Source organism: Equus quagga, chromosome 1 (assembly GCF_021613505.1).
Source record: "Equus quagga isolate Etosha38 chromosome 1, UCLA_HA_Equagga_1.0, whole genome shotgun sequence".
NCBI classification, from domain to species: Eukaryota; Metazoa; Chordata; class Mammalia; order Perissodactyla; family Equidae; genus Equus; species Equus quagga.
Genome location: NC_060267.1, coordinates 170,033,009 through 170,060,072, shown reverse-complemented (window position 1 = coordinate 170,060,072; position 27,064 = coordinate 170,033,009). Strand labels below are relative to the sequence as shown.

The following is a 27,064-nucleotide window of genomic DNA, read 5'->3' as shown; positions in this document are numbered from 1 at the left end:
AGGTACTATGTTGTACAACAAATCTTTAGAACTTACTCATCTTTTATAGCAGAAACTTTATACAAATGTGGAAAAAAGCAAGGGACCAAACAATGAATACAGTATGCTATCATGTATGTAAGAGAAAAAAGAAAGAAAAAAAGTATGTGTATTTTCTTTTATATATATACACATACGTGTGTGTAAATGTGTGTGTGTATGAGAGTGTCTTTGGAAGGGTACACAAGAAAATGATAACAGTGGTTGCTTCTGGGGAGGAGAACTTGGTAGTAGGAAACTTTTTAATATTTATTCTTTTGTTTCTTTGAATATTAAATCATATGAATGTACTGCCTATTCAAAAAATGCATTACATTAATAATAAGGATTAACTGAGAGCTTTAGAGAAACAATGACTAAGGAAGAATTAGAAGAACTGCTAAAGGAATTGCTAAAAGATGACGGGAAGAGCCAGCAAATTATAAAGTTTCTGGAATGTTCTAAGCAGTGAAAATCTCAGTTTAATTTCTTACTATGGTATCCTTATGGAATTATAGCCTGACTATTATGAATTCTTTGTAGAAGTCACTTCCTGTTCAGGGTTGAATGCATAAAACCATGTATGAAAGATTTGTTTTAAACATGATCATCTTTATTGTTTAAAAGAGCTTCAGTTCTTTTAGCCTCCTCCTGTATTTACTGAGTTTATTAACATCACTAACAAAGTAGTAGTGATCTTAGTTTCCATTGAAAGGTACAACTCTATTAAAGGAAATGGGACATGAGAACACTTTCCAGGAAATTAGTGAAGAAGGGAAGAGAAGACTGCTGGGTAAAATATTCATTCAATAAAATTGGTTACTCATTTTTATGATATTCAAAAATGGCAAAAACAGGAAAGGATTACTAGCTTGGTTTTTTTTTTGGTGAGGAAGATCGGCCCGGAGCTAACATCCATGCCAATCCTCCTCCATTTTGCATGTGGATGCCGTCCCAGCATGGCCTGATGAGTGATGTGTAGGTCTGCACCCAGGATCCAAACCTGAGAACCCTGGGCTGCCAAAGCAGAGCGTGCAAACTTAAACACTATGCCACTGGGCTGGCCCCTTGATTTTTTAAGATGGTTTGAATATTCCTGATATGGTTACCCTGTTAGAAAAGTTCTACAAGACAGAGGGAGACTCACCCTTCCTGGAACTGTGCTTGGGCAGACTCCTCTGCTACAAGAGTCTCATACTCCTCAGCAGCAAACCTGTCCCAGTCGGAGGGCTCAGGCCCATCATTCTCAACGTCCTGATTGGAAAGAGGACAGCAACAGGAAACAAAAATCATCAAAGGTAAAGAACTGGAGACAGGTCATCACAAATGTTGTATATCACTGAAAAAAACCTATCTGAAAAATGTTTCATTTCAACATGTTAAAAGAATTCTAAAGTAACGCTCCTAAAGTGACTTTCTACACCTCCAATCACAAAATTATAATCACGTGTTCAGCAGCTGGATTCTTTAGGTCTAGATCCCTTAGTGTTGTAATCAGAGACCCTTCTCTGGCCCCTTCTCCCTTGGCACTTTGCATAGCAGCTATCTGAAGAGACTTGTAATGTACATATACCCACTTGAAATAGTGCTTTCTCTTCCTCTGGCCAATTTTTATTGCTTCTTTAAAAGCCACTTTAGACACCATGTCATCTGTGTCATCTTCCTGGAAACAGCCCTTTTTCCTCCAAATCATTTCTTTCGCTATACTATATAGGTTGATTGTCACCTCTTCCTCTTCGGTCTTTTTCATCTCTACATACTCATTCTTTATATACTGAGTCTTTTTCATCTCTGTATAACCAGTGTCTCTTCAACATAGTGCCTGAATTTACTGAGTACGTTCTGATTAATAATGTTCTTTGCAGATCGGAACAGATATTGATAATTACTACCTCTTATAAAGAAAAGTAAAATTTAAATGTAAAGATTTAAAAGTAAAATTTATAACGCAAATAAAAGAAGTGAAGGGGGAAAAGGCCATACATTTTCTTTTCCTTCTACAATATGAACAGCATCATGGTTTATATGTTTCAGGTAAAATGATATTTTTCTGTGATGAAAATGAGTTAGCAGTGCCCTAGGATGTAAGGTTAGTTATGTCTAGAAGAATGCAAGTACCTAAATATTGACCACAGAATGTGTTAATTACTATATTTAATCCATTTTAAGAATCCCCATCCCACCCTTTTAACATCTCTGAAATTGGCATGCATCTTAGACTTACAATTGGCAGTGTTTCTTTCTTGCTTAAAGATATATAAAATAATGGGGAATCTTAAATTCAATGAAATATAATACTGACTTTCGGCTAGTGATAATGCACCTTCATATGCCCCAAGAGCAGGTGCAGAGTATTTGTTTTTAGAAGGTGACCTTCTGATTCTTAGTACTATTTAGGTCAAACAGTTATGCAAAATGGAAAAGAAAAAGAAAAGACTGTGAACGTTTCCTGTAGTTGTACTCTTGTAGGACTCAAATGAAATAGTGCTTTTCTATCAACATAATGTTTACTTTTTAAATGGAAATAAAAGGGGAGGTGGTGATATTCTGCTTTTTGTTTGTTTTTTTTCTGGATATGCATCATATATCCAGTGTTTTCTGAGGGTCCACAGGCTTTTTTGTATGGGGAAGGGTGCGCATCTCTATTCAGGTAGAGTACCTGTAGAGGAATCATTAACACCTGAAAAAGGGTTATATTATCCGAAGGTTGTCTATCATGGAGAGCTTCTGGTTTTCATTATGATAGGGAAAGCTATTTACCATGTCATCCAGGAAATGTATGGTACAATTAAATCAAGCCCAATACACTTTCTAATACAGATGTACCTATGGATACATTTTTAAAAGTTAGGACAAATTTTTTTCTAAACTTTTTTGGTAATAGTTTCAAACGTTTATGTAAGTACAAGGCCACACAATTCATTCAATGATAGGCAGGTGCAGGTAAGCTAAACTTGAAGATTAGCTGTGAGGAGAGATGTGCTCTAGGTCCTTTATTCTCTCTTTTTAGTATGTGATGAAATGTTTTAAATGTTACCTCTTTAAAGACCGAGATTCCTGTAGACAGAGACCATTTTTCTCTGTAGCACAAAGCCCCTGATATTGTAGCCCTCATACAGAAGTTAAAACTATACTGTACCTTCTGGACCGCAAAGGGATCTCTCTGTTCATGGTCTAAGTATTTCTCCAGATTAAAGAAAGTGTCATAAAAGATGTGAGCCATTCTGCATCTCTTCAGATCTCGTAGAGTTATTTTGCCTAAGTAAAAACAAATCTGGTAAATTCCAAGAGCTGTTTTGGCAAGTGAAAAAGACTTTTACTGAAGTTTAAAAGTATGTGTATATGTTTACTTTATATAAAAATTCTATTTTTTTGAGGTAGAATTCACATAACATAAAATTCACCATTTCAAAGTGTACAATTCAGTGGCTTTTAGTACATTCGCAATGTTGTCAACCATCACCACTATGAAGTTACATGACATTTTCTTCACCCCAAAAGGAAACTGTGCCCTTCAAGCAGTCCCTCACCGTCTCCCCTCAACACTCCCGCCATCAGCCCCTGGCCATCACTAATCTGCTTTCTGTTTCTATGGAAAAATCCTGTTTCTCTAACAGGATTTGCCATCAATTGTTGGTTCTACACTAACAGTAAAGGAGAAACTTAAATACTACTATATTTGGAAAGCCTGTATGAAGACTCTGGCAAGTTAAATAATTTAGGATAATCCAGGATTATGTGCCCCGCTCTGTTACATAGGTGAACAGTGCAAATGGCTCTTTACTCAATCTTACCATCACTGGCAGGTTTCACCAGGTCGAGCATCTGGCACAGCAAATCATGGAATGGCAAGGGCTCAATGCCCATGGCTTCCATCCGCTCACACTGCTCCTCGTAGAAGTACTCCAGCTCATACATGGAGAGTACACCATCCCCATCCACATCCATGCAGCGGAACCAATACTCAATGCTGGAGATAAAGACACTCATTAGCAATGGCCTGGTAAAGGTCCTTCCTTCACCCAGATTTATTATTGCCCATGTTTCTTTTTAAAAGTTATGTATGTGTATACTTTAGACTTAGAGAGACACAGTTTTACAAAATTTGTTAGAAAACATGGCAGGCCCTTTCTTCCTTTTACTTTCACTTCCTCAGAACCAAGCAGTTTCAACACCTGATTATTTTGGTTTTTATCTTTATATTTTCAGGTGCGACACTTCTATTGCTCCTTTTAAGAAGTGTGTATTAATTGTGCACTATGAAAGACGAGGTTTTAGCTCTTTAATGACTGATTCCACTTTATTTACATGTCCTTCCCAACCTTTTAATATATTCAAATTACTCAACATTGAGTTTATAACTTTATATCTTTCTTTGATTTCTTATTTGCTTAGTTTTCTGTGTACAATTTACTAATTCAACCCCAAAAGTCTCTGCCTGTTTTCTATATCCATAATCTGTCCCATCAGGTATTCTATGAATTGGATTTTCTTGATAAAGTCTTTCTCGGTTCCTTCTTTTTTTTTGTGGCTTGAGTGAGTTTTACTTTTACTTGAGTTTAGGGTACAAAGTGCACTTATCAGATAGGGCCTCAAATTTCCTCCATCAGTTTTTTTTGTTTTGAGGAAGATTAGCCCTGAGCTAACATCTGCTGCCATTCCTCCTCTTTTTGCTGAGGAAGACTGGCCCTGAGCTAACATCCGTGCCCATCTTCCTCTACTTTATGTGTGGGACGCCTGCCACAGCATGGCTTGCTGAGCAGTGCCATATCCGTACCTGGGATCTGAACCAGCGAAACCCAGGCTGCCAAAGTGGAATGCGTGAACTTAACCACTGTGCCACTGGGCTGGCCCCTCTCGGTTCCTTCTGAACTACTCTCATCTGGACTGGTTGATTTCTAGGCCTGGTTCACAGTTTCATCCTAGGGATTCTTTCCACCTTTCTCCTGTTTCTTCTATCTCACATTTTCCTCATTCTTGGTTTACTTCCTTTTTTTGGTGTTAACACATTCTTCAGGAACTTCCTAAAAATGGGAGCATGGCAGGTATATTTTTTGAGATCTTCAGTAGTTGAAAATGCCTTTTATCTATCTCCTAGCTGGGTTGATATTCTGGCTAGTTATAGAATTATAGCTTGGTAATACTTTTCCTTCAGAATTTTAAAGGCACTAGTCCACTGTCTTCTATCTACCCACTGTGGAGAAATCTAAAACATGTTGATATCTGATCCTTTGACTGTAATCTGGTTTTCTCTTTTTTTCCTTTGAAGCCTGTAGAGGTTTCTCTGAGTCTCTGGTATTTGGAAATATCACGATGAAGTGCCTTGGTCTAGGTGTAATTCCTCTATGCTGGGCTTTCTGAAAGCCTGCTCAATTTGGAAACTGGTATCCTTTAGTTCTTGGACATTTTCTTAAATTATTTTATTTCTTCCCTGCCTCTCTTTCCCCTTATCCATGCTCTCTTGTTTGGAACTCCTGTTATTCAAATCTGCACAGTCCAGTATGGTAGCCACTAGCCAGGTAGCTGGTCCAATTTTAGATGTCTTTAAGTGTAATATACAACAGATTTTTGAAGACAGTAAGAAAAAAAGAGTAAGACATTTTATGAATATTTTTATATTGAATACATACTGAAATAACATTTTAGATATATTTGGAAAAATAAGATATATAATTAAAATTAATTTTATGGGGCCAGCCCCAAGGCCAAGTGGTTAAGTTTGCACGCTCCACTTCAGTGGCCAAGGGTTTCATCAGTTCGGATCCTGAGCGTGGACATGGCACTGCTTGTCAGGCCACGCTGAGGTAGCGTCCCACATGCCACAATTCTAGAAGGGCCCACAACTATAATATACAACTATACACTGGGGATATTTGGGGAGAAAAAGCAGGGGGGAAGAAAAGAAGATTGGCAACAGTTGTGAACTCAGGTGCCAATCTTTAAAAAATAAAAAAAAATAATTTTATGTTTAACTTTTTTATTGTAGCTAATTCTATTAAATTTTTTTTTAACATTTTAAATAAAAGTTTTATTTAAGGTATACAATGAGATATTTTGACATACATAATGGAACAATTACTACAGCTACTTAACATATCATTTCCTCAAAACTTACCATTTTTTGGCAGGGAGAGGATGAGAGGACCTGAAATCTATTCTTTAGCAAATTTCCAGTATTCAGTACAATATTGATAACTATAGTCATCATACTGTACATTAGATCTTTAGACTTATGTAGGAAGAATAACTGTAACTTTATACTCTTTGAACAGCTTGTCCCCCTTTCCCCCACACCTCCAGCCCCTGGTGACCACCATTCTACTCTCTGCTTCTACGAATTTGACATTTTTTAGATTCCACATATAAGTGAGGATCATGTAGTATTTGTTTTTCTGTGCCTAACATATCATTTAGCTTAAGGTATTCCAGTTTCATCCATGTTGTTGCAGATGACATATGTATATGTATATGTTTGTATATGTAGTATGTGTGTGCATGTATATACCATCTTTACACTCTCTCTCTGCCTCATTCCAGCCAGTGGGCACTATCTTCACGCCCTCCCTCTGCTGTGGTCCAGAGTGCCAGTATCTCGTAGAGTGGAGCTTTTAGATACATCTGGTGCCCTGGTTTTTGTGGCTGCCACACAGGGGACACCCCCTGATCACCTGGCTCTGGTGGCCAGTGGGGTTTGCATTCCTGGGTCCTACGGGACTGTATCAATCGGACAGTTCTTGGCAGGCTACCACACCCAGAGCACTGCACAGACAGTAGACTGAAACATACCTCCAATCTTTCTGTGAAAGAGGCCTGTTTGTTTGTGCTGGTGCTTCAGCCTCAGTGGTAGGCTTCAGGTCTGTCACACATCTAGGTCCCTAAGGAGGTGCTTTTAGGGAACATAGGCTGGTGAATGCCATATTAGCACTCTCCTTCTGCCTTGCTCCAGCTTGCTGATATCTCCCAGAAAGGAGCTTATACACTTGTCTAATTCCCTAATTTTTGTGACTGCTGCTCAGGGGAACACCTCTACATCACTTAACTCTGGGCTTAGGCTTGCAGTCCCACCAGACTGTCTATATGTGCATAATTTAAAAGCTGATGCCTGGGGCTGGCTCTGTGGCTGAGTGGTTAAGTTCGCACGCTCTGCTGTGGCAGCCCAGGGTTCGGATCTTGGGTGCGGACATGGCACCGCTTGTCGGGCCACGTTGAGGCAGCGTCCCACATCCCACAACTAGAAGGACCTGCAGCTAAGATGTACAGCTGTGTACAGGGGGGGTTTGGGGAGATAAAGCAGAAAAAAAAAAAAAGATTGGCAACAGTTGTTAGCTCAGGTGCCAATCTTCAAAAAAAAAAAAAAAAAAACGCTGCTGCCTGAGGATATGGCTTCTAATCTGCCTGAATCTAGGTGCTGACTGAGATCCTTTCCCTCTTTGGGACACTGACAAGTCTTGGCACACCTTCAAATACTGGGAGACATTGAAAATAAAATAGGCTACTGTGACAATGACAAAGGTTTGAGAGCTGGGGCAGGGTTGAATAATAAGGTCCACCTCCTACATGAGGTCACTACTTTAAGATGGAGAGAGGTGGCTGTTTCATCTAATGCATAGAAACCAACAAAGAGAGTCAAACAAAATGAAGAAACAAAGGAATATGTTCAAAACTAAAGAAGGAAAAAAAGGTCAGAAAAAAATCTTTAATGAAATGGAGATAAGTGATTTAACTGATAGAGTTCAAAACAATGGTCATGAAGATGCTCACCAAACTCAGAAGAATGAATGAACACAGTGAAGAGACAGAAAATATAAGAAACTACCAAACAGAAATCACAGAGCTGAAGAATACAGTTATTGAAATGAAAAATACATCTGAACAGCAGACTAGATGAAGCGGAAGAAAAGATCAGTGAACTTGAAGACAGGGCCATAGAACTTATCCAAAAGAGCAGCAAAAAAAAAAAAAAAAAAAAAGGAAAAAAAGTGAAGATAGCTTAAGGGACTTATGGGACAACATCAAGCAGACCAACATTTGCATTACAGAGGGCCCAGAAAGAGAAGACAGAAAGGGGAAGAAAACTTATTTGAAAAAATAATGGCTGAGAACTTCCCTATCATGGGTAAGGAAATAGACATCCAGATTCAGGAAGCCCATAGAGTTCCCAATAAGAGGAACCCAAAGAGACCCACACCAAGACGCATTATAATTAAAGTGTGAAAAGTTAAAGATGAGGAGAGGATCTTAAAAGCAGCAAGAGAAAAACAACCTGGTTATCTACAAGGGAACCCTCATAAGACTATCAGCAGATTTTTCAGCAGAAACTGTGCAGGCCAGAAGGGAGTGGCATGATATATTCAAAGTGCTGAAAGAAAAAACCTTCCAATGAAGAATATGCTACCCAGCAAAGTTGTCCTTCAGAATTGAAGGAGAGAAAAAGAGTTCTCCAGACAAACAAAGCTAAAGGAGTTCATCACCACTAGACTTGCCTTAAAAGAAATGTTAAAGGGATTTTCTCTAAGCTGAAAAGAAAGAGCATTAATAAATAACAAGAGAACATATGAAAGTATAAATGTCACTAGTAAACGTAAATATATAGTAAATGTGGTGGATTAATCATTTATAAACCTAGTATGAAGGTTAAAGACAAAAGTGGTAAAAATAAGTATGATTACAATAATTAGTTAAGGGATACACAAGATAAAAAGATGTAAACTGTGACAACAAAAACATAAAAGGTGAGAGGGGGCAAGGAGAATAAAAATGTAGACCTTTAGAATGCATTCCAATTTCAGTTCTTATCAACTTAAAATAGATTGTTTTTTTTTTCAGGAAGATTAGTCCTGAGGTAACATCTGCTGCCAATTCCTCTTTTTGCTGAGGAAGACTGGCCCTTAACTAACATCTGTGCCCATCTTCCTCTACTTTATATGTGGACGCCAAGCCGTGCCAAGTCCACACCCAGGATCCTAACTGGCGAAACCTGGGCTGCCGAAGAGGAATGTGAGAACTTAACCACTGTGCCACCTGGCTGGCCCCACAGACTGTTTTTTTTTAAAGATTGGCACCTGAGCTAACATCCATTGCCAATCTTTTTTTTTCTTTTCTTCTCCTCCCCAAAGCCCCCCAGTACATATTTGTATATATTCTAGTTGCAGGTCCTTCTAGTTGTGCTATGTGGGATGCCACCTCAGCATGGCCTGATGGGTGGTGTTATGTCCGTGGCCAGGATCTGAACTGGCAAAACTCTGGGCCACCGAAGTGGAGTGCATGAAGTTAACCACTTGCCCATGGGGCCGGCCCCTGGGATCTTGTTTTTTCATCATTTTGCCCACTCTGCATCTGTTGAATGGCAGTTTTTATAAAGATTTTATTTTTTCCTTTTTCTCCCCAAAGCTCCCCAGTACATAGTTGTATATTCTTTGTTGTGGGTCCTTCTAGTTGTGGCATGTGGGACGCTGCCTCAGCGTGGTCTGATGAGCAGTGCCATGTCCGCGCCCAGGATTCGAACCAACGAAACACTGGGCCGCCTGCAGCAGAGCGTGTGAACTCAACCACTTGGCCACGGGGCCAGCCCTGTTGAATGGCAGTTTTGATCCACTTACATTTAAAGTAATTATTTATAGTTAAGGCTTACTATTGCCATTTTGTGAATGTTTTGACTGTTTTGTAGTTCCATTGTTTCTTTCTTGCTGTCTTCCTTTGTCATTTGATGATTTTTTGTAGTGGTATACTTTGATTCCTTTCTCTTTATCTTTTGTGTATCTATTACAGGTTTCTTATTTGTGGTTACCATGAGGCTTAGATAAAACATAGCTGTAACAGTCTATTTTAAACTGATAACAACTTAACTTCAACTGCATACAAGAACTTTATGCTTTAACTTCTCCTCCCCTCACATTTTATGTTATTGATGTCACAATTTATATGTCTTATATATTGTGTACCCAGTATCAAATTGCTGTAGTTATATTTTTTTATACTTTTGTCTTTTAATTTTTACACCAGATTTGAAAGTGATTTACATACCACCATTACAGTATTAGAGGATCCTGAATTTGACTATATTCTTACATTTACAACGTGTTTTATACTTTCATATGTTTTCATGTTAGTTGGCATTCTTCCTTTCAACTTGAAGAACTCTCTTTAGCATTTCTTCTAAGGCAGGTCTAGTGGTGATGGACTCCCACAGATTTTTTTGTCTGAGAAAGTCTTTATCTCTCCTTTATTTCCGACGGACAGCCTTGCTAGGTATAGTATTATTGACTGGCAGTTTTTACTTTCAGCCCTTTGGAATATATCATGCCTCTCATTCTGGTCTGCCAGGTGTCTGCTAAGAAATCCACAGTAGTCCTATAGGGGGTTCCCTTGTATGTGATGAGTTGGTTTTCTCTTGCTACTTTCAAAATTCTCTCTTTAACTTTTCAGAATTTGATTATAACATGTCTTGGTGAAGATCTCTTTATATCTGTTTAGGGTTCCTTGGGCCTCATGGATCTGGATGTTCATTCCCCCCTCTAAATTAGGGAAGTTTTGTGTCATTATTTCTTTCAATAAGCTTTCTGCCCCTTTCTCTTTCTCTGCTCCTTTAGGTACTCCCATAATGCATATATTGTTACTTTTGATGGTTGTCCATAAGTCCTGAAGGCTTCTTGCATTTTTTTTTCTGTTCTTTTTGTTTTTTTCTGACTGGGTAATTTCAATTGACTTGTTTTGATGCTCCCTGATTCTTTTGCTTGATGGAGTTTACTGTTGAAACTCTCCATGGAATTTCTCAGTGCAGTCACTGTGTTCTTCAGCCCCAGAATTTGTTTGGTTTGTTTTTATGGTTTCTATCTCTGTTGAACTTCTTATTTTCTTCATGTATCATTTCCCTGATTTTGCTTACTTGTCTGTGTTCTCTTGCAGTTCACTGAAATTCTTTAAGACGATTATTTTGAAGTTTTTGTCAGGCAGTTTGCAGATCTCAGTTTCTTTGAGATTGGCCACTGGTGCTTTATTTTGTTCCTTTGGTGGTGTCTTGTTTCCCTAATTATTCGTGATCCTTGTGGCACTATGTTGGTGTCTGCATCTTAAGAAGCAGGTATCTCTTCTCATCTTTACACACTGGCTTTGGCAGGGAAAGCCCTTTACTAGGGTCCCTGCCCAGAGATTCTGGGTAGGCTGTGTGATGGGGTCTGTGGATAGGTTTACTGCTAGAGTGCTTGCGCAGGCTGGTCAGGTGCCTGAGTCCACAGGGGCTGACCTGGTAATAGGTGGGCCTTGAGCCTGAGTCTGGGATGGGCCTGTAATTCCTGAAGCCTGGGTCTGCAAGGGTGGGCTGGCCAGTGTTGAGGTCTGTTGAGGTTCACTGGAGCCTTGGGCTGGTCTGGCACTGGGGTGACCCTCGGGCTGCTGGGTACCAGCATCATGCTAGGGTGAGTCTAGGGGATGGTTCTGCAGGAGCCCACCTGGAGTCTAGAGTTGTGGAGGCTGGCCTGATGCTGCAGTGAGCCTGGAGCCAGGGACTACAGGAGTGGGTCTGGAGCTTGAGGCCATGGGGGCTGGCCTGGTGCTGGTGAGCCTGAAGGCTGGGTCCATTAGTGCTGGCCTGGTATTGGTGTTCACTGGGCAGGCCTGATGCTGGGGTCCACAGCCAAGTTGGGTCTCAATCCACTTTCCTTCCCCCATGGGGAAGGAGTCTCTCTTCATGCTGGGCTGCCTGGGCTTAGGGGATGAGGCACTGTGGGTAATGTGAGATTTTCCTTTCTAACCTCTTCAATGTATCTTTTGTTATTTCTGTACTCCACCCAGGTGCTGCAATCTCTCACCTAGAATCCTTAGCTCTTGTGAAGGTTTTTGCACATGGATAGTTTTTCAAATTCTGTTTCTGTGAGGGAACAAGCAATGGAAACTTATATTCTGCCATCTTGCTGACATCACTCTCTTATGGCTAAATTATAAAATTACAAATATGGCTTGTATCATACTTCAATTTCCAGTTGTGTTGGACTTTTTGGACTGGGTCTCTAATTTTCATATCTTGTCTCTATTTTCTATTGCTTCATCATTTTTTTTGGTTCTTTCTGGGAGGTTTACTTAGCTTTATCTTCTGAATATTCTGTTTTTTTTATTTCTGCTATCATAATTTTGATTTTCCAGAGTTCTTTTTTGGTTCTCAGAATGTTCCTTTTATATTAAGTACCATTCTGTTCATGTTCTGTGAATGAAATTTTTTCTCTTACCTCTCAGAGGATATTAATAAGTGTTTTGGTTTCTTCTCCTTGAAAATCTCTGTTTCATCCAAGTTACTTTTTCCTCTTTCTATTTGTTTGGTCTCTATCCTTTAATGTAAGAGGCTTTACTCAGGTATTGAGTGATCTTTTGTTCTGTGCTCATATTTAAGAGTAGATGCTAAGTTCTGACCTATGGGTTTGTTGACTTTGAGCTTTATTGTAAAATGATCTGGCTGGGTTTTTCCTTGGGGATGACCCAATGTCATACGTTCAGGTCTTTATTCTTGGGATGGTCAGATTCTCCAGTATAGTATCTTTTAGTTTCTTGCCTGGAGGTTCAGGACAGGTTGCCAGGATTCTGTAATTTGAGTGAGGACTGAAGACTGGGCAACTCAGCAATCAGTATGGATATGCTCATTTAATCTGTTTTCAATATGGTAACCATACCTTCAGTTGTACCCAGTGCTCCACGGCCCAAACGCCCTCTCTTTTACACTCTCCAGCGAATAAAGCATCAGTATTCTGCCTGGGTAGAGGAGATGATCTGGAGATCAACTGTTTCTTTAAGCAAACTTTCTATTAGGTCTCCTGATTTTTGGCTCTACCTTTTCCCCACCCCAACTCCCAAGGGTCCTGGTACTCCCAAGTCCTGAATGTTTGGAGGTTTTTCCTGGGTATATCCAGTTGATTTTTTTTTTTTTTTTTTTTTTGAGGAGGATTAGCCCTGAGCTAACTACTGCCAGTCCTCTTCTTTTTTGCTGAGGAAGCCTAGCCCTGAGCCAACATCCATGCCCATCTTCCTCTACTTTATATGTGGGACGCCTACCACAACATGGCGTGCCAAGCGGTGCCATGTCTGCACCCAGGATCCGAACTGGCGAACCCCGGGCCACGGAGAAGCGGAATGTGTGAACTTAACCACTGCCCCACCGGGCTGGCCCCTCCAGTTGATTCTCGTTCTTTACCTCTGGTGGCTTTGGAATCAGGTAGTCTGCTAAGTTTATTTACTTTCCAGTTTCCAAATCTTTATTATTGCTATATCTTCTCCTTTTTCCTTTGTTATTATCAGGTTATTCCTTAAAAAAAATCTCTTTACTGTCATTTTAGTGGAATTTCAAGAGAGATCAAACGTACTACATGTGGTTAAGTTGCTATCTTCACTCTGAAGCTTATTCACACTCTATTATGGCCACTTTATCATTTAGCACAGTCATTTACAGTAGCAAGTATAGCAATGCATGAAGCCAACAGCATTAGTTACTAACAGGGAATGATATTTTTCTAGAAAGAGCCACTGATTCATGGCAAAGTAAAACTTCTTAAAAGGAGGTTCTAGGAAACTCTTGGTTAAATTCCCATTTGTAGGCCTTAAGCCATGTTAAGAACCTCCATACAAGTAATGGTTTAAAAAAAAAATCTGTTTTGAGCAGAGAAAAGTAAAAATAACTAAGCTCAAACTTTTAATAGTTTTGAAGTAAGTCACACTAAGATCTGTGTGCACCTTTATTCAGAAAGATAAAATTTACATTATTGCAACAAATTGAACATGTAATACTTGCAAAGTTCTTTTGAGAAATCTATTTTTAAAATTGTACCAGCTTGATTTTTAACATTACCATCAAAGAACAGAGGAGACATTCATAGGATCCAGTGAACATGAGGCAACAGAGATTGGCTGTGGTGAGTTCCAGTCACATCACATCTACCCTAAGAGTTTTCAAAGGGCAGAATCCAGCCCCACTTTGAAACATTTCCTGATTGTGAGAAAAACCTTGAGGAAATAGATCTCATGAACAGAGGGCTACAATAAATGTGGTAATATATGGTTGTTATACCATTGTGTCATTATTTTTTTAGTAATAATGTTTTCAGCAGTACAAAAAGGGGCAGTAAACGATCCTTTGGTCTCTCTAAGGTCTCCTGGTGCCTTGAAGTTCCTTATTACTTACCTTAAGATAATAAAAATTAGGACAATACGAAGAAAGTAACTCTTGATTTTGACAAGTACCTAACAGGACTAAAGTGAAAGGCAATTTATTTTATTGAGAAATATACACTAAAGTACTTTAGTCAGCTGTATTTTCAATTAAGGATAAAGATAAAAGAGTATATACAATAAATAAAGTTACAGCATACACTTCAGTTCTTTGTAATAGCCCAAAAGAGAGGAAGAAAGCTAGAATGCAAAGAAAGAGACAGATATATTGCCTCAAAATTTGCCCAAGTCACATGATAGCTGCCTTTAAATATTTCGAGGAGAATCATGTGGTAGATGAATCAGATGTAATTCTGAGAGTATTACAGAGCATAAAAAGGATCAACGTACAAAAGAGAGAAGATGTTTTTAAGCTTAGAGCTAGAAAAAGAAAACAGTATACCTCAGTAGATGGTTATTTGTCCCGGAAAGTTTAGAAGCAGGGGCTGGCTGGATGGTTAAACACATATAAGACATGTGCAGAGGAAATTTTCTTATTGGAAATAATAGATACTCTCTAAAGGTTTTTCCAATGCAGATTGCCTTTTTTTTTTCTTACCAAAGTAACATTTTCTCAGAGTCTAGAGGTAATGACTATTGAATGCAGGAAAACTTGGAAACAGAAAAGCACACAAAAGGACTAACTACCCAGAAAGAACCAGTGTTAAATTTTTGCTATATTTGCCACCAATTTTTGGTTTTAAAGTATAATTATATTCATGACGAATTGTATTTGTACAACTGTAGACATAAACAAGATTACCTCTTACCCTTGTCCTTGGGCTTAATGAAATTAAGTTTTGGACTGGAGATTTCTCAGCCCTGATATAAACTCCTATAAACTACTAAAGAAGAAAGTTATAGAAAACTCCATTATTGCTTAGGGATTAACTAAAATGTATATTCCTTTGCATATTCAGTATACATATTTTAGCACCTACTATCTTCAAAGGCACCTAGTGCCCTCACACATAAAGGTGAACGAGATACTTGCTGGAGAGGACACCTAGTCAGAAGACCAAGGCAGAAGGAGAACGTGATAAAAAACCAGGACAGAAGGGTAGTTAAAGGACCTATCAAAAGAGGGTTGCAAGAGCCTGTCCACAAGAAAGAATCTGCCCAAAGGTACTTTCCATATCCAACCCTCACAGGACCAGGCACAGGAAAGACTCAAGATCCTAATTCTGTAGGCTGTATTTAACATAGCACTCATCACACTTTAGTGAGTGTATCACTTCTTTCAGGAAACCCATTTTTTCCGTCCATGTCTTTCATAAGCCACAAACCTGGTTTCTGCAGTGTTGCCTCTACATTTTGTTAAGTAAGTGTTTGATTTTGATGTACGGATATTTTCTCCATTACTTTAAAAGAGTGATGTCTTCTGCTCACATTCTGCTTTAGGAAGGCAACCTGAAGTACTGAGAAGAAACACACTGAGTGCCTAGTAAGTGCCAGTGGGATCCAAGGAAATATCAGCAAGTCAAAATCAGGAGTTACTTTCTTATGTGACTGGCCTAATTTTGAGTCTCTTAAGCAATAAGGAATCTCAGGACACCAAGAGAACTCTCTTTTAGGGATTCCACAGCTAGGAGGTAAGAAGATAGACATGCAAACATGTTGTGTCATGACTAGCCATACATTAAAGAGATAAAGAACCCAAGACTTAGAGTCATACAGACCTGGATTTGCATCCAAGCCAGGTCACTTACTAGGTGTGCAAACTCGCAGAGCTTCTGTTTGCTCAACTGTAAAATTGGACGACTGATACCTAAACTCATAGTGATATGAGAATTAAATAAGCCATCGCATAGAAGACACTTGTTACCTGGCAAAGAATAAAGCTTCAACAGTATGTTAGCTGAAAGTAGGAGAAGGGCAACATACAAGGCAGAAAAGGGGCACAAAAGAAACCCTTTGACTCAAACAACCTCTTTTGGCAGTATTTCTGTAAGTAGAGATACAATTACGGATCTCTAGATATGAAAAGTTGATCTGAAGGGTTCTGCTTCTGGTAATGATGAACTAAGTGTTTTGAATTAACCTTCTCACTAAGAGAATCTGGAGGAGAAATCCTGTTTGAAGGCACTGGACTATTAACAGGCTGGTGAAGAAGTATGGCATCCAGATCTAGAAGGAAATCTAGAGAGGAGGAGGAGCTAGCATTTGGGACCATCTTTCCCTTGGGGCATCTGCTGATTGTTCAAGAGGGGCCTGAGAGGTTGGGAAGCTTAGCTTTGACTTGCTAGTATTTTGTTAATGATTTTTAGGTCTATCTTCATGAGGGATGTTGGTCTGTAGTTTTATTTTCTTGTATGTGTTTGTCTGGTTCTGGATTGAGGTAATGCTGGCTTCATAAAATGAGTTGGGAATTGTTCCCCCCTTTTCTATTTTCTAGAAGTGGTGCAGAATTTGGTATTTCTTCTTCAAATGTCTGGAAGAATACAAAAGTGAAATTATCTGGGCTAAGAGATTTCTTTTTCAGAGGGTTTTTAACTATAACTTCATTTTTTAAAAATAGATATAAGACTATTCAGGTAATATATTTCTTCCTGAGCAAGTTTTGTTAATTTGTGATTTTAAAGGAATTAGTCCATTTAAGTCACCACATTTATGTGTGTATATGTTCTTTGTAGTATTCCTTTATCTGCTGAACATCTAATTCCTCTTGAGACATACTTTTGGACCCATGGATTATTTAGAAGTGTGTTAACTTCCAAGTACATGGAGATTTTTCCAGTCATCTTTCTCTTACTGATTTTTAAATTAATGCCATCATGGTCAGAGAATATACTTTGTATTATTTCAACTCTTTTTCTTTTTAAACCGCTTTACTGAGATATATTGCACATATCATATAATTCACGCATTTAAGATGTACAATTCAACAGGTTTTTAGTATATCCACAGAGTTGTGTAACCATCACCACAATTAATTTTCATCACCTTCAAAAAGATACTCCATACCTGTTAGCACTCATTCCTCATCTCCTCCCAGGTACCTGAGGCCTAGGCGACCACGAACCTAATTTCTCTATCTACAGATTTGCCTATTTTGGACAACTCATATAAATGTATGCATACAACATGTAGTCCTTTGTGATTGGCATCTTTTAGTTTGCATAATGTTTTCAAGACTCAACCATGCTGTAGTCTATATCAGTACTTCATTTTTTTATTGCTGGATAATATTTGATATGGATATATGATATTTGTTTATCCACTGATTAGCTGATGGACATTTGGGCTGTTCTCACCTTTTGGCTATTATGAATAGTGCTGATATGAACATGGGTGTACAAGTTTTTGTGTGGATGTTTTAATTTTTCTTGGGTATATGCGTAGGAGTGGAACTGTTGGGTCATCTGGTAACCCTGTATTTAACTGAGGAACTGTCAGAGTGTTTTCCATAGCAGCTGCTGCACTTTCCATTCCCATTAGTGTATGAGGTTTCTGATTTCTCCACATTCTTGCCGACGCTTGTTACTGACTTTTTGATTATAGCTATCCCAGTGGCTGTGAAGTCGTATCTCATTGTGGTTTTGATTTGCATTTCCCTCATGAGTAATGATATCAAGAATCTTATTATGTGCTTATTGACCATAGATATATCTTCTTTGGAAAAACCTTTATTTAGAGCCTTTGCTCATTTTTTAATTATTTATTATTGAGCCATTTTTTTTATATTCTAGATACAAGTCATTTATTAGATATATCATCTACAAATATTTTCTCTCATTCTGTGGGTTGTCTTTTTACTTTTTTTTTTTTTCTTTAGGATTTGCCCTACCATCTGTTGCCAATCTTCCTCTCTCTCTCTCTTTTTTTTTTCCTTCCCTAAAGCCCAGTACATAGTCGTATATTCTAGTTGTAGGTCCTTCTAGTTCTTCTGTGTGAGCTGCCACCACAGCATGGCTACTGGCAGATGAGTGGTGTGGTTCCACGCCCAGGAACCAAAACCAGGCTGCTGAAGTGGAGCGTGCTGAACTTTAACCACTAGGCTATCAGGGCTGGCTCATCTTTTTTACTTTCTTGATGTTGCCTTTTGAAGCACAAAAGTTTTTTTAATTTTGAAGAAGTCCAAATCATCTATTTTTTTCGTTTGTTGCTTGTGCTTTTGGAGTCATATCTAAGAAACTGTCTAATGAAAGTGACAAAAATTTACTCATATTTTCTTCTAAAAGTTTTATACTTTTAGCTCTCCATTTGAGCTAATTTGTGTATGATGTGAGGTAGGGGTCCAAATTCATTCTTTTGCATGTAGATATCCAGTTCTCAGCACCACTTGTTAAAACACTATTTTTTCCCCATTGAATTATCTTGGCATCCTTGTTGAAAATCAATTAGCCATTAATGTGAGGATTTATTTCCGGACTCCTAATTCAATTCCATTTAACTGTATGTCTGTCTTTCTGCCAGTATCACATGGTCTTCTCTACTTAAGCTTTGCATATTTTGAAGGTAAGAAGCGTGAGTCTTTATAATTTTGTTCTTTTCAAAATTGTTTTGGTTACTCTGGTCTGTTTGTGTTTCATATGAATTCAAGATCCAGCTTTTTTTCCATTATTGCAAAAACAACAACGAAGGGTAGCTGGGATTTTGTTAGGAACTGCTTTGAATTTATAGATCAGTTTAGGGTGTATTGCCATCCTAACAATATTAAGCCTTCTGATCCATGAACACAGGATATCTTCATTTCATTTAGATCTTCCTTACTTTCTTTCAACAATGTTTGGTAGTTCTCACAGTATAAGGTTTTACACTTCTTTTGTTAAGTTTATCCCTAGGTATTTTATTGTTTTTTGCTGCTATTGTCAGTGGAATTATTTTCTTAATTTCATTTTTGGATTTTTCATTATTCATGCATAGAAATAGAATTGATTTTTGTTAATTGATATTATATCCCGCAACCTTATTTAACCTTTATTAAGTTCGAATAGTTTTTTAGTTGATTTCTTAGGATTTCCCACATACAAGATAATATCATATTCAAATAGATAGTGTTCTTTCTTCCTTTCCAATTTGGATGTTTGTTTTCCCTAATAGTCCTGGCTAGGACCTCCAGTACAATGTTGAATAGAGCAGACATCTTTGTCTTTTTCCTCATCTTAGGAAAATAGCATTCAATCTTTCACAATTTTTTTTTTTTTGAGGAAGATTAACCCTGAACTAACATCCGTGCCCATCTTCCTCTACTTTATACGTGGGACGCCTATCACAGCATGGCGTGCCAAGCAGTGCCATGTCCGCACCCAGGATCCGAACCAGCGAACCCCGGGCCACCAAGAAGTGGAACATGGGAACTTAACCGCTGTGCCACCGGGCCGGCCCCCAATCTTTCACTATTAACTAGTTGTTAGCTGTAAGTTTTTCATAGATACCCTCTATCAGGTCAAGGAAATTTCCTTCCATTTTTAGATTTTAAGTGTTCGTTTTTTTTTTTTTAATCAAGAGGTGTCATTATCAAGAGGTGTTAGACATTTTCAACTGCTTTTTCTGAGAGTACTGGGATGATAATGTGGTTTTTTTAGCCTTTGTTCTACTAATACGGTATATTACATTGGATTTTAGATGGTAAACCAACCTTTCATTTTTGGAGTAAGTCTCACTTGGTCATGGTATGTAATCTTTTTTATATTTTGCTAGATTCAGTTTCCTAATTTTGTTGAGTATTTTTTGCCTATCTTAATAAAGGATAATGGTTTCCAGTTTTCTTGTAATCTTTTGTCTTTTTTTTTAAGATTGGCACCTGAGCTAACAACTGTTGCCAATCATTTTTTTTTTTCCTGCTTTTTCTCCCCAAATCCCCCCAGTACATAGTTGTATATTTTTTAGTTGTGGGTCTTTCTAGTTGTGGCATGTGGGATGCGGCCTCAGCATGGCCTAATGAGCAATGCCTTGTCCGTGCCCAGGGTCTGAACTGCTGAAACCCTGGGCCACCGAAGCAGAGTGCGCAAACTTAACCACTTGGCCATGGGGCAAGCCCCTTGTCTGTTTTTGGTATCTGGGTAATACCAGCCTCATACAATGAATTTGGAAGGGTTCCTTCCTCTTTTATTTTTTGGAAGAGTTGGTAAAGAATTGTTATTTTTTAAATGTTTGGTAGCATTCTCCAGTGAAACCATCTCAGATTTATTTATTTATTTCTATTCAGATTTATTTCTTCTTGAACAAGTTCAGTAGTTTGTAGTCTCTCTAGGAATTTGCTCGTTTTGTCTAAGGTATCTAATTTGTTAGCATAAAGTTGTTATATACATATATAACTGTAAGGTCATGTATATAATAACTGTAAGGTCAGCAGTCATTCCCTCTTTTACTCTGGCCTTAATAATTTGAATGTTCTCTTTTTCTTCTTGATCAGTGTAGCTAAAGCCTTATCAATATTATTGATCTTTTCAAAAGAATTGACTTTTGGTTCCATTAATTTTCTCTATTGTTTTCCTATTCTCTATTTAATTTACCCAGTCTAATCTTTATTCTTTCTGTTTGCTACGCTTAATTTGCTCTTTTTTCTTAGTGTCTTAAAGTGGAAGGTTAGGTTACTGATCTGAGACATTTCTTTTTTAATATATGTGTTTACAGCTATTTCTCCTAGCACTAGTCTTGCTACATCTCATAAGTTTTGGTATACTGTTTTCATTTTCATTCATCTTGAAGTTATAGTATGTTGTTCCTTCATTTTCATTCACTTCAAATTATTTTTCAATTTCTTTTATGTCTTTGACCCATTGGTTATTTAAGCAGTGTGTTGTTTCTACATATTTATGAATTCCCAAATTTCTTTCTGTTTATTGTTAATTTTATTCCACTGTGGTCAGAGAGCAAACTTTGTATGATTTCACTTCTTATATTTATTGAGGCTGTTTTATGGCCTACCATACCTTCTGTCCTGGAGAATGTTCCATGTGTACTTGAGAAGACTACACACTCTACTGTTCTCAGGTGGAGTGTTCTATAGATATCTGTTAGGTCTAGTTGGTTTATAGTTGTTTACAGTGTCGTTCAGGACTTCTGTTTGCTTGCTCATCTTCCTGGTTGTTCATCCATCATTGAAAGCGGGGTACTGAAGTCTCTATTATTGTTGAATTCTTTATTTCTTCCTGCAATTCTCTAAGTTTTTGTTTCACATATTTTAGGGCTCTGTATTGTTAGGTGCATTTATGTTTATAACTGGTAATGTCTTCCTGTTGAATTGACCCTTTTATCATATAAAATGTCCTTTTTTGTCTCTAGTAACAGTTTTTTGCATTAAAGTCTATGTTTTCTGATTTGTAACTAGCCACTCCAGGTTTCTTATGTTTGTTGTTTCCATGACGTATATTTATCCTTCCTTTTCCAGTTTTCCCCCTTTTGTATCTTTACATCTAATATCTGTCTAATGTAGACAGCATATAATTATATCTTTTTTAATCCAGTCTGAAAAGCTCTGCCTTTTGGTAGAATGTTTAATCTATCACATTTAATGTTATTATTGATATAGTTGGACTTATGTCTGCTATTTTACTTTTTGTTTTTTATGTCTTGGAGTTTTTCCCATCTTCCCTTTCCTGATTTCTTATTTTCCAAGTGTAACATTTTAATTCTTCCAATGATTTCATTCACTATACATTTTTTGAGTTAATTTCCTAGTGGTTGCTCTAGGGCTTACAATATACATTTTAACTTCGTAGAATCTACTTCAGGTTTATATTTAATTCCAGTGAAATACTGAAATGTTTCCCTATATAACTCTATTCCCTCTTCCCTCCTTTTGTGCTATTATTGTTATACATATTACAGATCTGACAATACACTGTTATTGTTATTACTTTATATAATTTATGTTTTTAAAGGAGCTGAGAGAAGAAAGGAGAGCAAGTATATATTCACAGAGTTTGTTATTGTTATATTAACCTTCTTTATTACCATTTCTAATTCTCTTCATTTGTTCTTGTGGGATAACAGGAGTTCCAGAAAGAGGAAAAAATGGATGGGAAGTATTTGAGGAAAACTTTTTCATAATTAAGGTAATATGAAAGATAAAAGATGGAGATTGAGGGGGTTAACAGAACAGTAAAAAGGCAAGAAATGTAAAAATGCACAGCCTTCAAATCTTGGGAAATTTAGGTAATCTCATTGAAACAAACTAAGTGTTCAAAATAATGGATTAATACTAAATTATAAACATGCAACTTACTGGCATAGAAATATACTATTATGTGAAACCGTGTGCTACAAAGCTGTACAATATGATACCATTTATCATACTGTATCATTTGGTGCAGGGAGCAAGAGAAAGTAGGGGAAGGAGGAGGCAGTGAGGAGGAAGAAGAGGGAAAGAGGGATGAGAAAGGCAGAGAAGGACATATACCAAAATGTTAACTATGGGTCATGGAATTATGAATGAATTTTATATTAACGTTTTTGAATTATGTATTTTATAATTTTTTTAAACAATGTGATTGTGATAAAACAATAAACTTAAATTAATACAGCAGAAATGAGCAAAAGACATGAAAAGGCAAGTCACCTAAGAGAATAAAAATGGCTGAAAGTGTATGAACAAAACTTAGCCTCATTAGTAATCAAAGAAATGCAAAATAAAATACTGAATTTTTTATTTATCAAATTGGAAAATATTTTAAAGAAGAAAATACCTAATGTTAGTATGGGTTACAGAAACTTTACTCAATATCTTGTTGATAAAGGTATAAAATGATACAATTTTTCTGAAGAGCAATTTAATAATTTTTATAAATTCCCTAAAAAATGTCTACACCCTTTAACCTAGCAATTCATTTCTGGAGACTTATTTTAAGGAAAAAAAATAGCATATGTTACAACTATTCAGCTATAACCAGAAGACAATATTTATAGGAGAGCATTCCAGGAAAATTCTGAAGTGATGGTAATTAGGATTTAATCCTATGGAATTAATCTATATGTCCAAAAACTATGTAAAGGTATATATGAAAAAGACTGTACAATACATACCAACTTTCAATACTGCCTTTATCCGAGTGTTAGAATTATTTGTATTAAATTTTATTTTTTTCTTCTTACCATGTCATTACCTATAATGGACAATAACTATCTTTGAAATGGAAAACAAAGTTATTTAAATATAATCTAATAGGGAGCCCAAGAAATAGCTTTGTTTTATTTCTACTTCAATGATTTCCAAACCATATATCCAAAGTTTAGATACTTCTTGAACCAATATCCAGACAGCTGGGTCAGTTATACCAGCAAGCAGCATCAAGGACTGTAGCCTCTCCTCTCTTGGAACTGAGTAGAATACGTGTCGGGCACTGTGCTACACAAGCTAGGAATAAGAAGAGAAGGGCCTAGATCTTTGTCTTAAACAAGAGACAGACTAGTGGCAAGAAACAGACGTGTAAATTCACAACTATAAATCAATGTATGTTTGGGAGTGCCAAGGAAAGGGAGAGATGATTCTGACTCAGGGAATGAGGATGTGTTCTCATACACTAGTCACCCACAATTTGCTCTTCTTTCCCTCTCCAATTTACTACTGAACCATGAAGATCAGAAAACAACTAAAATTCATATCATCTGCAGTCATGCGCCACCTAACGACATTTCAGTTGAGGACGAACTGCATATACAATGGTGGTCCCATAAGATTAGTACCATATAGCCTTGGTGTGTAGTAGGCTAGACCATCTAAGTTTGTGTAAGTACACTCTATGATGTTCACACAACAACAAAATCACCTACTTATGCACTTCTCAGAACGTATCCCTAGTTAAGCAATGCATGGCTGTTTTCCCACATTCCATATACATACTTACTAGTCCCCCTTATCCATCAGGGCCAACTCACATGTCACTTCACCTCTGTTTTTGGGGGTTACAGTACTTCTCTTGCTATGCTGTGACTATGCATTCAGTCCCAGAGGGCAGAGACAAAGTCTAATCCATCTTGGTAGCCCTAGGTCGAGCTGGCATTCACTAGGTATGCATCATGACTTTTTCAAGCTTTTTTATGTGTTTAACATCTTGGCAAAGGAAACTTAGAAGTCATACCTTGTGGGGTTCCTTTTGTCTTCCTCAGAGATCAAAAACCAAACAAAATCTGCATAGCTCATTCTTCCCTCTTTCTGTACCGTTTTTCCCCTGAAGAAAACACATGGTTATAAAGTTTCCTGGGCAATTACTCAGATAAATTTAGTAGGATGACAGACTAAGAAATAAAGTAACATCTTTCTTTGGAAATTAAGTTAAAATTTAAAAAAATTAGAATGCTGGAAACCTCACAAAGGGCAACCCCTTCCATGGCCTATCTTCTTTTCAAAGGCCTAGAAGGTGAAACCAGAAGACATTTGTAGATATGAACATAGAAAGAAATCTGGTTTCTAATTTGAATGCAAATAATCACAAGGATCAAATTCTGTTACCTGTATTTAGATAAAGGATTAATGCCCATATAGTAAAGAATTACTACTATCTTGTATGAAGTCATGACTGTATGTTTTGTAGGGAATTATCTGACTTACAGTGCTGCCAAATTATGTAGGAAGCCTTACTGAAATGAGACTGTTACAGTATTATTTGTAGTTTATTTTTAAACTGAGATGTTTTTTCTTACCTTGTTACTGCCCCAGAGAATATCCTCTCAATAATCCTGTTCGATGAAGCTAAATGTAAATAAGAAATTACAAAGCCAGTTAGAAACATGTTCCATAAAAGGAACACTTTTGCTAAATTTATTTTTAGTAGCTTTAATCTAAAACATAATGTTCTTCCATGATGAGAATATGAGCAATTTTTACTTATGTGTCATTTATACTTTTTGAAAGTAAGAATTTGAGGTGGCTTTATCAATCAATCAATCATTTAGAAAAAGAACAGGTAAACAGATGTGCCTGACAGCGGGACGTATTAATGTAGTTGGGCACCAAGTTAGTTCTGAACATCCTAACTAGGACAAAAATGTATAGAACTTTTGTTGATCTTGTTACCCAATAAAAAAAGATAATTTTTCCTCTAAAACAAGACAAACTTTATCCCAGCATTAAATTCAAGGGGGAGCTGATCATCGGCTCCTAATATAAGGGACTGTGATAAAGCAATGGGGAATGCTTTCAAATAGAATTTTATAAAAGATATTGAAACATACCATAAATATACTGTTCTTATATTCTCATTCTATGAATGTCCAGGATATAACATGATATAACATATAACTTTTAGAAATTCCATCACTAAGTTTTATTCAGAGAGATACAATTATATCTTAAAATAGTATGTTGCTTTTGATGATAGATCCTAGAGAATCAATAACACTGTACCTCATTGTGGGTTCAAAATAACCAAAGGCATTAGTTTAAAAAAAAAAGGACATGCCAATGGATCTTAGACCTAGATGTGGTGAGGACAGGAATCTGTTCTTTTAACAAGTTCCCCAGGCAGTGGCATGCACAGTAAAATCTCAGAACCAGTGATGAGGTCATTAGAGAGTTAGCAGATATCAGCATCAAAGTCTTCTGCACAGAGTTAGGTACAGTCACTATAAAGGTAAATCAGGGGCCGGCCCCGTGGCTGAGTGGTTAAGTTTGTGCGCTCTGCTTCAGCGGCCCAGGGTTTTGCCGATTTGGATCCTGGGTGCAGACCTAGCACCGCTCATCAAGCCATGATGAGGCGGTGTCCCACATAGCAGAACTAGAAGGACCTACGACTAGAATATACAACTACGTAGTGGGGGGTTTTGGGGAGAAGAAGGAGGAAAAAAAAAGATTGGCAACAGATGTCAGCTCAGGGCCAATCTTTAAGGAAAAAAAAAGGTAAATTAGTTTGGCTGAAGAATGTTGGAATTACGTGTCAGTACAGCCATGCCTGGGCACATACCAAAGCTTATATAAGGACCCTCTAGACTTTCCTGAGCATTGCTTTATGGGGTTAATAATTTGTACTAGGTGGAAAATAGAGGGCTGTATAGGAAAGGCAAGGATATTTAATTCTAAAGCTAAAGTCTTTTCAAAAGTCTTTTTAAGATTTGGAAAGTTTAGCCTCCTAAAATTGAAGATCATGTTGTCCCATCAAGGACAGGTAGGTTAGTGGGTCAGCAATTATACAGAGTTTCAGTGGCCTTCATATATAGGCCTAGATGCCTGCTTTTGTGGACTTTATCCCTTTAACATGCCTCTAATGAGTTGCTATGTGTATATATACCATAGTTTGGGACTTAAGAATTATAGCTATGTCAGCCAGAGGGGGTGCTTTAGAGCCCATAGGGTTTTGCATGACCTCTGGAGTCTGGCTCATGCTATAGAGATGACCTGGCCACTGGTAATTAGAAGGTGCACAGCTAATAAAGCTGACCTGATACCCCTATGAATATCTCTATTTTTATGCTAGTCTGGTGACAGGAAGATTCTGTCTACTTGAAGAAGGGACGACATGGCACTAAGATACTTGTTTATCACGTAAGTATATTTGAGTATTTCCTCTTGATGCCTGCTTGGCACCTGAGAAATTGAGAGGTAGAACTCTGTTTTTAAATATGGAAAGTTCAATGAAACAACATCATACAGAATGAACCTTTTCTTAAGGTGCATACTATTAGTCACAGATAAACCAAATAACAGAGCAGAAGTGAAATTCAATGTATTTACTTAAGATCTGTACTCTGTTACATCTAAAAGGCTAAAGGCTGGTTTAAAAAAAAAAAATCAACAGTGCCTGATAACACATCTAAGAACAGAACAGGGACAATCTTTTGAGAGAAGAATGAATCAATGTATCTTGGTGCTTGGTTAAGAATATTAAATCAGCAGAGAATAGATTCTAGGTTTACTACTGGTAAAAATGAAGCAAAAGGGTACTATCATGTGATATGCAATTTTTTGTTTTCTGACAAA

General features: G+C 37.4%; 1 protein-coding gene across 1 annotated transcript in view; it reads right to left on the bottom strand.

Moving 5' to 3' along the window:
- PPP2R3A (protein phosphatase 2 regulatory subunit B''alpha) overlaps nt 1–27,064 on the bottom strand; it is a 157,873-nt gene that overhangs the window by 29,231 nt on the left and 101,578 nt on the right. The window contains exons 10-14 of the mRNA XM_046662397.1: nt 24,793–24,841; nt 24,231–24,320; nt 3,813–3,988; nt 3,158–3,276; nt 1,166–1,272 (exon numbers count right to left, since the gene is read on the bottom strand). Of these exons, the coding sequence (XP_046518353.1) occupies nt 1,166–1,272; nt 3,158–3,276; nt 3,813–3,988; nt 24,231–24,320; nt 24,793–24,841 (541 nt within the window). The remainder of the gene's footprint in view (nt 1–1,165; nt 1,273–3,157; nt 3,277–3,812; nt 3,989–24,230; nt 24,321–24,792; nt 24,842–27,064) is intronic.